The sequence below is a fragment of the Halichoerus grypus genome, chromosome 13, assembly GCF_964656455.1.
Source record: "Halichoerus grypus chromosome 13, mHalGry1.hap1.1, whole genome shotgun sequence".
Taxonomy (NCBI): domain Eukaryota; kingdom Metazoa; phylum Chordata; class Mammalia; order Carnivora; family Phocidae; genus Halichoerus; species Halichoerus grypus.
In genome coordinates, this window is record NC_135724.1 from 86,425,981 (window position 1) to 86,437,995 (window position 12,015).

At 45.2% G+C, this 12,015-nt stretch overlaps 2 protein-coding genes across 10 annotated transcripts in view; one reads left to right on the forward strand and one right to left on the reverse strand.

The window, feature by feature from the left end:
* Positions 1-12,015, forward strand: part of BRAP (BRCA1 associated protein) — a 94,908-nt gene that overhangs the window by 42,695 nt on the left and 40,198 nt on the right. The window lies entirely within an intron of this gene.
* The window catches only part of ACAD10 (acyl-CoA dehydrogenase family member 10), a 37,778-nt gene that overhangs the window by 15,650 nt on the left and 10,113 nt on the right, over positions 1-12,015 (reverse strand). For 3 of the 4 annotated variants that reach the window (XM_078060957.1, XM_078060955.1, XM_078060958.1), the window contains exons 4-8: positions 11,201-11,395; positions 6,728-6,886; positions 5,862-6,021; positions 4,521-4,662; positions 628-696 (exon numbers count right to left, since the gene is read on the reverse strand). In XM_078060957.1, coding sequence (XP_077917083.1) covers positions 628-696; positions 4,521-4,662; positions 5,862-6,021; positions 6,728-6,886; positions 11,201-11,395 — 725 coding nt within the window. The remainder of the gene's footprint in view (positions 1-627; positions 697-4,520; positions 4,663-5,861; positions 6,022-6,727; positions 6,887-11,200; positions 11,396-12,015) is intronic. The other variant, XM_078060956.1, reaches the window with a different exon arrangement.

Below are 12,015 nucleotides of genomic sequence, written 5' to 3' on the forward strand. Positions count from 1 at the left end.
TGACACATATACCACCCTGTAATATTAAGGTGACACACCAAAATGTCATTAATCCATTCTTTAGTCATTATTAGAAACCAGTTTCCTATTCTAAAACGTTGTTTTAAAAAGGCTACCATTAAAACTGTTTATCCTGGGGCGCCTGGGTGGCTCAGTCGTTAAGTGTCTGCCTTTGGCTCAGATCATGGTTCCAGGGTCCTGGGATCAAGCCTGGCATCGGGCTCCCTGCCCGGCAGGAAGTCTGCTTCTCCCTCTCACACTCCCCCCTGCTTGTGTTCCCTCTCTCGCTGTCTCTCTCTGTCAAATAAATAAATAAAATCTTAAAAAAAAAAAAAGGACCACAATAAAAAATTAACAAAAACAAGCAACATGAAACTAGATGGATATAAATTTTTTAAAAGATAAAAAAATGTTTTCTACCAATTTTCACAAAAGCAGGCATTTCTTTATCTTTCAGGATAACTTAAAGTTCTGTGAACTTCCAGGGGAGGTTGCTATAAAATCTCTGTTCTCTCTCACCCAAATTTTATTTGTCTTCACTTTAACAAACTGGGATTTGAGCTACTATATGGGCGTTTCTCTTCTGTAGTTTGAATATGTAATGAAAGAAAGAAATCTGAACATTACCCTGAATCTTCACAGAGGCCAAGAACTTTGGGGACAGGCACTCCACCATTGGCAAGGGCTTTCATTATCCTGCCGGAACAAAGAGAAATGAGCAACAACGCTGGCTGAATTGATGAGATTTTCTTGAAACTATTTTTCTGAATTAAAATCAGTACTTGCAGAAATTAAAACAGAACTCTAAAAAATATTCAACTGACCCCGAAATAGGCAAGAAAAACAAAAAACAGATGGGAAAAACAAAAAACAAATAGCAAAATTATAGAACTAATTCAAACATCAATAGTTACATTACATTAATTAGACTAAACATTTTAATTGAGATAGAGATTGTCATACTGCATAGAAAAGCAAGACCTAACTATATGCTGTCCACAGGAGACATTCTTTTTTTTTTTCTTTTTTAAAATTTTATTTTTTTAATTTGAGAGAGAGCATGCATGAGAGAAAGCAGGGAAAGGGGCAGAGGGAGAGAGACAGAGAGAATCCCAAGCAGACTCTGTGGTGGAGCCTGACTTGGGGCTCCATCTCATGACCCTGAGATCATGACCTGAGCAGAAATCAAGAGTCAGATGCTTAACTGACTGAGTCACCCAAGGCGCCCCCAAGGAGGAAATTTTTAAATGTTTTAAATAGAAAAGTAACTACTCAGTCATATCACCAGTATTTGGCTCCTGCTTTTGCCTGCCTGGTGTCCCTTTCCCTACTTCATGTTCTGATAATAATCCCTGGGCTTTCCTTTGGGAAACGGCTCTCTGTAGCTACTGTCAGTCCACATGGTTTGGGTGGGACTGACCCAATCCCTGGTTCCAAGGATGGGCACAAGACCCAGATTCGGCCAATCTGAACAATGCATCCTCCTGACCCCAGACGATTGTTCATATTGGCCCAGTGAGTCAATCTCAGGAGGTATGCTGGAACATTCACTAAGGTTATAGAGGAAAAAGGAGTGGAGAGATGGAGGGAGAGAGAGAATGAATGGGTCCTGATATTATTTGGGCCCCTGAATCTAGTCATGCCTGAAAGATTTAAATTATGAAGCCAATACATTTTACCTCTCCTTTTCAAAAACAAAACAAAACACTTCAGTCAGTCTAGGTGGGTGTCTGTCACTTGCAGCTGAAGAACAGTAACATGCTACCCCAACATGGTAAATATTTTGGTGTGTTCCTTTCTAGTATTTTTGTTTCAGTGCAGAAGTCTTTTTATTTTATTTTATTTTTTTTTTTTTTAAAGATTTTATTTGTTTATTTGACAGAGAGAGACACAGTGAGAGAGGGAACACAAGCAGGGGGAGTGGGAGAGGGAGAAGCAGGCTTCCTGCGGAGCAGGGAGCCTGATGCGGGGCTCGATCCCAGGACTCTAGGATCATGACCTGAGCCGAAGGCAGACGCTTAACGACTGAGCCACCCAGGCGCCCCCAGAAGTCTTTTTAAAAAAAAAATAGTGAAGGGAGGAGCCTGGGTGGCTCAGTTGGTTGGACGTCTGCCTTCGGCTCAGGTCATGATCCCAGGGTTCTGGGATCGAGTCCCACATCAGGCTCCCTGCTCAGCCAGGAGCCTGCTTCTCCCTCAGCCTGCCACTCCCCCTGCTTGTGCTCTGTCTCTCTGTCAAACAAATAAATAAAATCTTAAAAAACAAAACAAAACAGGGGCGCCTGGGTGGCTCAGATGGTTAAGCATCTGCCTTCGGCTCGGGTCATGATCCCAGGGTCCTGGGATCGAGCCCCACGTCCGGCTCCTGGCTCAGTGGGGAGCCTGCTTCTTTCTCTGCCTCTCCCCCTGCTCGTGCTCTCTCTCTCTCTCTCTCTGTATCCCTGTGTCTCGAGTGAATAAATAAAATCTTTAAAAAAAACAAAACAAAACAAAACAAAACAAAACATAGGGAAGCCTGCTAGCTCAGTCGGTGGAGTGTGCAACTTGTGATCTTGGGGTTGTGGGTCTGAGTCCCATGTTGGGTGTAGGGAGTACTAAAAAAAATACAAAATGTAGTTAGGATAGTACTATATGTGGTCTGTATCTGTTTTTATTACAATTTTAACATTTTTGTGTTATTTAAGTGTACTTTTGTTGGCTGCAGTAACAGCACAATCATTAAGGCTGGGCTGTGGAATCCTACTGCCCAAGGGTGTGAGGCCAAACTCTGCCACTCACATGCTAGTTGTGTATCCCGGGGGATGTTGCTTAATGTCTTTAAGCCTCAATTTCCTTTCCAGTAAAATGGGGATCATAACAGTAAGATATTATGAGTTGTTGTGATAATGCTTTGGGTTAACAATACATCCAAAGCATTTATTATAGTGCCTGGCGCATACTATACACTCAGTAAATGTCGGCTGTTACTTTTGTTGTCATTGTTGCAACAAGTAGATATGCTAAGGTTTAATCACTTCCTGATTATTGTACCATTAGGGTGTTTCCAATTTTTTATTATAAACAACATTGTGGTGGCCGTATTAATGCATAAAGCTGTTTTCCCATTTGAGAATTTTTTTTTAAAGATTTTATTTATTTATTTGACAGAGAGAGAGACACAGCAAGAGAGGGAACACAAGCAGGGGGAGTGGAGAGGGAGAAGCAGACCTCCTGCTGAGCAGGGAGCCCGATGAAGGGCTCGATCATGACCCCGGGATCATGACCCAAGCCGAAGGCAGACACCTAATGGCTGAGCCACCCAGGCACCCCGAGAATTACTTTTTAAAGAGAGATTCCTCTAACTGGAATTATTAGATCTAAAAGTGTGACTACTCTGAGGTTTTTAATAAAGTGTGTCATGCTATTTTCCAAAATTCCCCAAATTGTTCAAATTTACATTTGGCATTTTACAAGCAGATACCATATTAGATTTCATCTTCGAATGCACATTTTATTCCTTTCCTAAAATGGAAATTCTCTGCATTCCTGGATTTTTGGAGTGTCACTGTAGCGCCCCAGAATTCCATAGTGCCTCTGGGAATGGTCAGAGAGCGTTCACAAGCAGGATGCATAAGAACAGAGTGGGGGGCTTCACACTTTTACGGTTTCCTTCCTGTAAATCCAGACCTGCTCCTGCATGGGCACAGATATAAATGCTCAGAAATAGCTACAGGTTTTCTCCTCTGATGACCCCCTAAGGCTTCATAACCATCAGTCACCAGTGCCCACAACACTTGGAGAAGTCAGATTCCAGGAACTAAAAAGTCCAAAGGACAGACAGTAAACAGTGAGAACAAGAAGGGGCCAAGGGATGACATCATATTTCCCTTACTACTCTGCAACACTCCTGCAGGGGATCCGGGGCTGGGAGGGAGAAGGGAGCAGAGGAAGAGAAAGGCTTCCAGGACGGTAGGCGCCCCCACTGGAGCCCATCCAGAATTTTCATCTCATTCTCAAAGAGTTTGGAGCTAGGTTTTTTTCAACCTACTATGTTTAAATTTTCCTATTTGCAAAGGGGTTGGGAGGGGTTGTAATACATTTATTCTTGTACACATTTTATTATGGAAAATTTCAAAGATACCTCCATAGAGAGGTTCATATGAAAAACCCCACATGCCCACCGCCCAGTTTCAACAACTATCCCCTCGTGGCCATACTCGTTTTGGCCTCAACCCCACTGAATATAAGACTAAAGGTCTTAAAGTCTTTAAGACTCAAGGGTAAGACTAATGAGTATTTCAGAAATGCCTTTTTTCACCCAGAGGTTCCCAAAAAAGGCTGGTTTTCTAGAGGTTTAGGTATAGAAAAGAGAAAACAAACTTCTGAATAAAATTAGGTTACATGTTCTTATTGGAAATAATTTTGGAAGTTCACACTTGCAGATTTAAATGTGTCATGGTCTCTTACAGGGTGCGGGCTTGTCAGTTTGGGGCTGAGCTGTGGAGGCTGGGGGTTGAGGGCGCCCCAGCTCTGAGAAGTTACCTGAACTCCCTCTCCACTGCATGGCTGGATGGAACGAGGGTCCCCGGGGGTTTCCTCCTCAGAACCAGCTGGTGGTTGCCGAGCCTGATGTAGTAGGTTGGATTGGACTGCCCATGATCAAACTGGAGGAGTTCCAATGGGCCTGCGAGTTTGAAAACCAAGAAAACGAAAACAGTTCTGAAGGACAGAGCGGGGCATTCCTGCTTTCTAACGAGTACCACATTTGGGATGCAGAACATTCTGATTTGGGATGCACCTCCTCGGCACCAGAAGTGACTGAGTGCCAGGCATACCCCCCAACTCAGGTCCACTACCGTGTGGCAAAGGCCACTCCGTTTCTACCACATTCTCACTTTGTACAGGTGTCCAGTTTTGTCCCTCTTGCCAACTCCTGTTCTGCGAAGAAAAGCTTTTTGGTTCTGTCTATCAGGCACAAGCACGGTCATGGCAGCCCCTCATGCAAATGGAATATGCTTTAAGCCTGAGCATGAAAAGTGCCCCTGTGTGTCCCTCAGCCCGTACTTGGCCAAAGCACGCCTCACACTGGCATGACGGCTGAAAGGAGCTTCTGCAGAGGCCGAGAGCCTGAACCACAGTGCTTTCCCAAGACGCGCTCTCCCACCCCAGTGGGCTGAACTCTATGGCTCCCGCCCAGGAACATCCTAATTAACCCTCAGCTTCACAACAAGACTGAACTACGGACATAGATTTGTCTCACATGGTCAGAGAACAGGCAATGGGAGTCGGCCTGAGTTCGCTGGCCTGCTCCAAAAGGGCCCCTTGGCGGTACAAGAGGCCCTAAGAACAATCCAGTCCCTGGAGAGCAGAGCTGTGAAGCTCCACACAAAAAGTCTTTTTCAAGGATTTAACGGGTGGAGGCAAGACTTTACCACCAGGTGGAAATGTCTTCAAAAGCCCCCGAGGCAGCTGTTTTTCTGAGGCTGAAATTCAAAGAATGAAAGAGGGACCTTTGAAGAGATGGAGACAACTTGTCCCATTGTCAACTCAGGCAGCTTCTTAAGTCACCTTCACAAACCAGGCTGTCATCTCAAAACAATTAGACACAGTCCAGCATCCCTGGGCACACACCACCGGCTCCAGGTCCCAGGGGGGATCCCTGCGACACCACACTCTCGGGTGGAAGAGGGAGCGCGTGACCTTTTGGGGTTAATGCTTTTTCCCAGGCAAGACTGAAGGCTGCACTCGGATCCACTGAGCCCAGTGGCTGTTTTCCTCACCACACAGCCTCTGTCTCCAGCATATTCCACTGGGGTTTGAAAGGGAGAACCAGACTGAAAGCTGAGCCTTGAGAGAGTCAGCAAAATACAATCATGTAAATACCTGTGCTTTGGGTCCCCAGTAAGTCTTTGAGGTACTTCTCCAAGGAATCTCGTGGAATCTCCACTGTCTTTCTCACAGGGCTAGTGTTTGGAATAACCATTCTCAATGTAAAGCCCAAAAGGGTTTCTAATTCCTTTACGGCAGTCTCTGGGTCATCAACCTGGTTTCAAAGAGAATATTGAACATCAATCACCAGTCAACCCTGACCTGGCCTCCTGTCTGTTCTCTAAAAGGGTAGTTCTTTAGGGGGAGATAACCAAGAAGTCAGGTCTCTGAGCAAGGGCTTTGGAGGCCAGGATGTTCAGCTAACGAGGAAGCTGTAGGATGAGCTTCCTCTTCCCATTTAATTCCTGACCACATTAAACGCTCTCTGCTGGAAGAGTGTCAGTTAAGAGTCCATGATGCTCCTTCACGCCAGGAGGGCAGAATGCTGTGCCACCCTGTCCCGACGGCCCATCAGCTGCCTCATCATGAAAACGCCAACATGGGAAGCCAGTCAGAGGTCTCCTTTCATGTGGCTTCTCACTCTTCAAAGGCACGACCCGGGTGGTCCGTGTGGCTGCTAGCTGCTGGCTCCCCACCCAGAACAGCGTCACTAGAACAACCCTCCCAAATGTCTTCAGCCTGCCAGCCACCCTCCTTGTGTAATTCTGTTCTCAAACTGCCTTCTTAGTATGTGTTTGTCCTACTTCCCTTTGAAAATGCGAGTGGCTCGTCACATAAATTTCCTAATTAATAAAAAAATGAGACTACAGCAGCATGGGGGAAAACCACTAAACACAACTATGATTGTGAGCAGGACTATAGAGAAATGCTTAGGCCAGGGCCTGGTGCACAGCCGGGGGTCACAAAATTGTGCCCGTTACCTGAATGGTGTGAATGCCAAGGCTGGCGGCTGCTTTTATATTCAGTTCAAGATCGTCCAGAAAAATGGACTCAGAAGGCTGCAGGCCGAGCCGCTCCAAGCACAGCTTGTAGATCCTGGGGTCTGGCTTACAGAGACCTTCTAGGCAGGATTCCACGACCTGAGCGAGGGACAGGAATGAGAGGTGGCTCTAAAAGGCGGTGCTCCCACATGCGTACTGCCATAGTTTTTGAAAAGAATACTATAAGGACAGTTGAGATTTGTTATAACAAGTAACTTAAGAGTGTTACGACGTCAAATGTTGCTGCTTTTTCAAGTTGGATGTGGAAATACTGCATTACTACCTAGGGGCAAGCTCAGAAAACCAGAGTTCTGGTTCAGACACGGTGTCCTCATCAGTAACGTGGGGATACTAATAGCTATCTTACCTATTGTAGTGGTTGTTGAGAACTTTAAATGAAAGTTGAGCGAGTTCCAAAATGACAAAGCATTTCACTGATGTTAGATGTTGTGCCTACACAGAAGAGCGGCACATTTCAGCTTTAGGAAAAGTACTTCACCGATTTTTCAGAAAGAAGGCACTGGTTAGGGCGCCTGGGTGGCTCAGTCGTTAAGCGTCTGCCTTCGGCTCAGGTCATGATCCCAGGGTCCTGGGATCGAGCCCCACATCGGGCTCCCTGCTCTGCGGGAAGTCTGCTTCTCCCTCTCCCACTCCCCCTGCTTGTGTTCCCTCTCTCGCTGTCTCTCTCTCTGTCAAATAAATAAATAAAATCTTTAAAAAAAAAAAAAAAAAAAAAGAAGGCACTGGTTACTACTACCAAAGACGCATGACCTTAACGTTCATGTTTCAGAAGTTAAAACACAAAACAGCCATGCTCAACTTAGATAAATCCCATCGTAGGATGGATGCCAAAGAGACTGTTCGTGGCAAAGAATTACTATCCCTTTCACGCAAAGAGCTCCCTTGTGTCCTGACAACCTTGCTTCAACCATGTATGTGATCCGGAACTGGGGGGGGTGCTGCCGGGGGTGCGGGAGCCCCCTGCAAAAGCTGTTCCAGTGCCAGGCAACCCTGCAGGTCCTCACACTGTCCCCGGGGCTTCATCTCCAAGAAAGTGGGCCTAAAATGGCCACAGAGGCTTAGACCCGCTACCCTCTGGTCTACCCTGAGAACAGATGTCAATCCCTGCTCCCTCCTGGAAAGACTCACTCTCTCCAAGACCAAGGACAAACCTGGGGGCCCCTCCCCCTACTCCAGGCTGCATTATTCAAGGTTGGGTGAGAGCTGCCCTTTCAGGTAAATAAATGTCCTAAATACATTGGACTCTCTACTTATGCACCTGAATGAGCTAAAAAAGACAAACTCCCTATAGTGAAGACATTAATAGTGCATAGCAAGGGGTGTTTCAGACACAGACCAGGGTCCGTGCTGCAGGGGAGGCTGTGCTGGCTGAGACAGATGAGAGGGGGCGGCGAACCCAGGGGACAGGGCCAAGTTCTCATGAGCAGACATCTCTCAGAAGCCACTACGCTGAGAGTCACTGCGTTGGGGAAGTGAAAAAATTCTTCAGATTTAAGTTTGATAAGATCCCTGGTCTTTTCTTTCTGTTCTATTTTGCAACTTGAAAAAGTTCTGGAGATTTATTTCATAACAATGTGAATATACTTAATGCTACTGAACTGAACACTTAAAAATAGTTATGATGGGGGCGCCTGAGTGGCTCAGTCGGTTAAGCGTCTGCCTTCGGCTCAGTTAATGATCCCAGGGTCCTGGGATCGAGCCCCACGTGGGGCTCCCTGCTTGGCGGTGAGTCTGCTTCTCCCTCTCCTCCCCACTCGTGCTCTCTCTCGTTATCTCTGTCTCTCTCTCAAATAAATAAATAAAATCTTTAAAAAAAATAGTTATGGTAAATTTTATGTTATGTGGGTTTTAACAATAAAAACAATGTAGTAATTTTTTAATTAAAAAATTAGATGAAAAAAATTTTTAAAGCTGAGACAGATTCCTATAACACTGAAGAGTTCAGCCTCTAATGTTGACAGAGATTATAGGATTGCTTACACTATTCCATCAAACGTGTGTGCGCGCATGCACGTATATCTGTACATAGCCTTAGAGCTTTAGAGAACAAAAACCTACACCGTTGGCCTTGAAGAAATATTTTTAAAACTCCAGGTCTCCTGCAGACCTAAAATATGAAAACCCACCAGAAAACCTGCTGGAAAGCACATGCCAGAAAGCCTGTGAAGTCTAAATAAACATGTCCATTTTTTTCAAGAAGCTCATAGGTCTTTTCAATTGTAGCCTCATTTGGAGGGCTCAGTGTGAGCCTGACCAGCTTCAGTTGTCCAGATGAAGATATCATTCCTATAGCTGCACTGGATGGAAGGAATCTCTGAAAATAACTGCCACGTGCCAGGACCATGCAGGGAGCTTTGCATGCATTACTCTGTGGGGTGCACACAGCTACCCTACAACAAAGAAATTGCTCTTCCTGAATTAGAGATGAGGAAACTGAGGTTCAAGGCAGCAAAGCACGGTCCATGGTTTGCAAGTTGCAGAGACAAGACTGAATCTGGCTGAGGTTCCAAACGCTCGTGGGGAGGGAGCCTGGAAGATGTCTGTGTGTGTACTGCGGGGAAACCAACAATCAAAGCAGGTGGGGGCCAGGCAAGGTGTCCAGAGGGGAGAGGACTCTATCTCTGATGGGCTTTCTACAAGAAGGAAGGAAGATGTGGAAGGTGAAAACAGCACTAGGCTGGGAGGTTAATTTCCAGCCTTTGTGCTCTGAATTTCTGCCTGTCAATTCTACTAGATTTTATGTTCTAAAATAGCACTGTCCAATAGAACCTTCTGCAGTGATGGCAATGCTGTGTCTGCGCTGTCCAATACAGTAGCCGCTAGCCACATGTGGTGACTGAGCACTTGAAACACAGCAAGCGCGTCCTCCAGAGGGCCAGGATTGCCTGTGACATTTGACACAGTAACCCTTCACGCCTAGCCAGCGCCCCACACACAGTAACGTTGCTCCGTAAGAATTTATATTCTAACTGAAGTTTAAGCAGGTCATCTATAACGAATTCCTACCTACCCCAGGATGATGATCTATTTTCTCTTGGGGAAGTGGGGAATCCTTTATAGCTACAGTAACCTCTTGGCACAGAGGACCATCTCAGTATGTGCTCAGTGTAGTTGGGTAGTCTAGCACCAGGCTATCCAATACAGTAACCACCAGCCATATGTGATTATTTACATTTAAACTAATAAAAACGAAATAAAATTCAGTTCTTCAGTGATACTATCCACACTTCAAGTGCGTTATGTGACCAGTAGCAACCATACTGGGCACTTCCATTACTGCAGTAAGTTTTGTTAGACAGCACTGGTCTCAGGATTAATGCCACAGAATAGAGGGCAACATCATTGGTCTTTTTTTCTTTTTTTGAGGGGGGAGGGGCAAAGGGAGAGGGAGAGAGAATCATCTTAAGCAGGGGCTTGATCTCACAACCCTGAGATCATGACCTGAGCCAAAATCAAGTCAGATGCTTAGCCAACTGAGTCACCTAGGTGCCCCCGCCGCTTTTTATCTTTTTTAAAAATATTTATTTAGGGACGCCTGGGTGGCTTAGTCAGTTAAGTGTCTGCCTTCAGCTCAGGTCATGATCCCAGGGTCCTGGGATCGAGTCCCACATTGGACTCCTTGCTCAGCAGGGAGCCTGCTTCTCCCTCCGCCTGCGGCACCCCCTGCTTGTGCTCTCTCCCCCCCACAAATAAATAAATAAAATCTTTAAAAAATATATTTATTTATTTAATCTCTACACCCAACATGGGGCTCGAACTCATGACTCTGGGATCAGTATTCGCACACCCTTCCAACTGAGCCAGCCAGGCGCCCCAACAGGGTTGGTCTTTGAAGAGAAAAGGTCAACAGGCCCTTTAAGATGTGAGGGCCAATAGAAATTTGTGTGTTATGTGAGGAATAAGGTTCAAATTCAGAATGTGAAAGAGTCTCTAAAGCTGAGATTTCAACCAGTTATCAAGCCCCAGAAATACTGGACTTTGCTGAGAGGTCAGCAACCTTTTAAAAGTCCTCTTTTCGGGCGCCCGGGTGGCTCAGTTGTTAAGCGTCTGCCTTCGGCTCAGGTCATGGTCCCAGGGTCCTGGGATCGAGCCCCATATCAGGCTCCCTGCTCATTGGGAAGCCTGCTTCTCCCTCTCCCACTCCCCCGCTTGTGTTCCTGCTCTCGCTATCTCTCTCTCTGTGAAATAAATAAATAAAATCTTAAAAAAATAAAAAATAAAAAATAAAATAAAAGTCCTCTTTTCATCCTGTTATGTCTAAACCTAATTTAGTCAAGTTCGTCTGAATAAGAAAACCCATTCACTCAAGACCTGCTAAAAGGCCGCGTTTAATGATGCATCTGGAAGCAAGGACAGAGACTGTTTTGATTGTTTGGATCACTTTAAGCTTACCACATCAAACTGTTTCCGGTCCAGGGGCAAAAAGCTTTTCCCGTTGGCGAGATAAAAATTATTGCTCAAGACTGCAGTCCGAAGGCCTTTTGCCCGAATTTGAGTTATGGCCTCAGTCATCACTGGGAACTGCTGTGCCGCTTGCTCACTGGTCAGCAGAGAGAAAAAGGAGGCCACAGGTACAGAAGTCTTCGCCTAAAAGTGGGGAGGGAAGAGCAGTACCAACAATAATTAAGAGGAGGAGGAACCGCTTATCACCAACAGAGAAAATATTGCTACCTAAAGGAATTCTCCTTTGGCCCTTGTGCAGAACTTTGTGTACAGGGTTGTAAGGACTGACTTCGAGCGCCTCTGGTGAGGGAATGGAGCTATTTATATCAATATTCCACTTAAATGAATTCCTTATTTCACTCATGGATTGGCAATCTTCAAAAGTATCAACCCCAAAAGTACACGAAGCAGATCTAATTTAATTCTTAATGATCCGGAAGACATGTAATGATTTTCTATTGCCTGAGCATCACCACTATGAACTTCAGTTTCGGACCCATTTTTCATTTTTAAATTCAACCTACGCAGGTTTTGAAAACTCATCATATTTCAAAATCTGCAAAGGCAAGTCTGCGATTTTACACGATCACACACACACACACACACACATTGTAGAACAGCTTCATCGAAATACAATTCACATACCGCACAGTTCACCCATAAATTGTATGATTCAGTTTTTAATATGTTCACAAAGTTGTGTGACCATCACCACAATCAATTTTAGACCATTTTCATCACCCTGAAAAGAAACCCCATATATA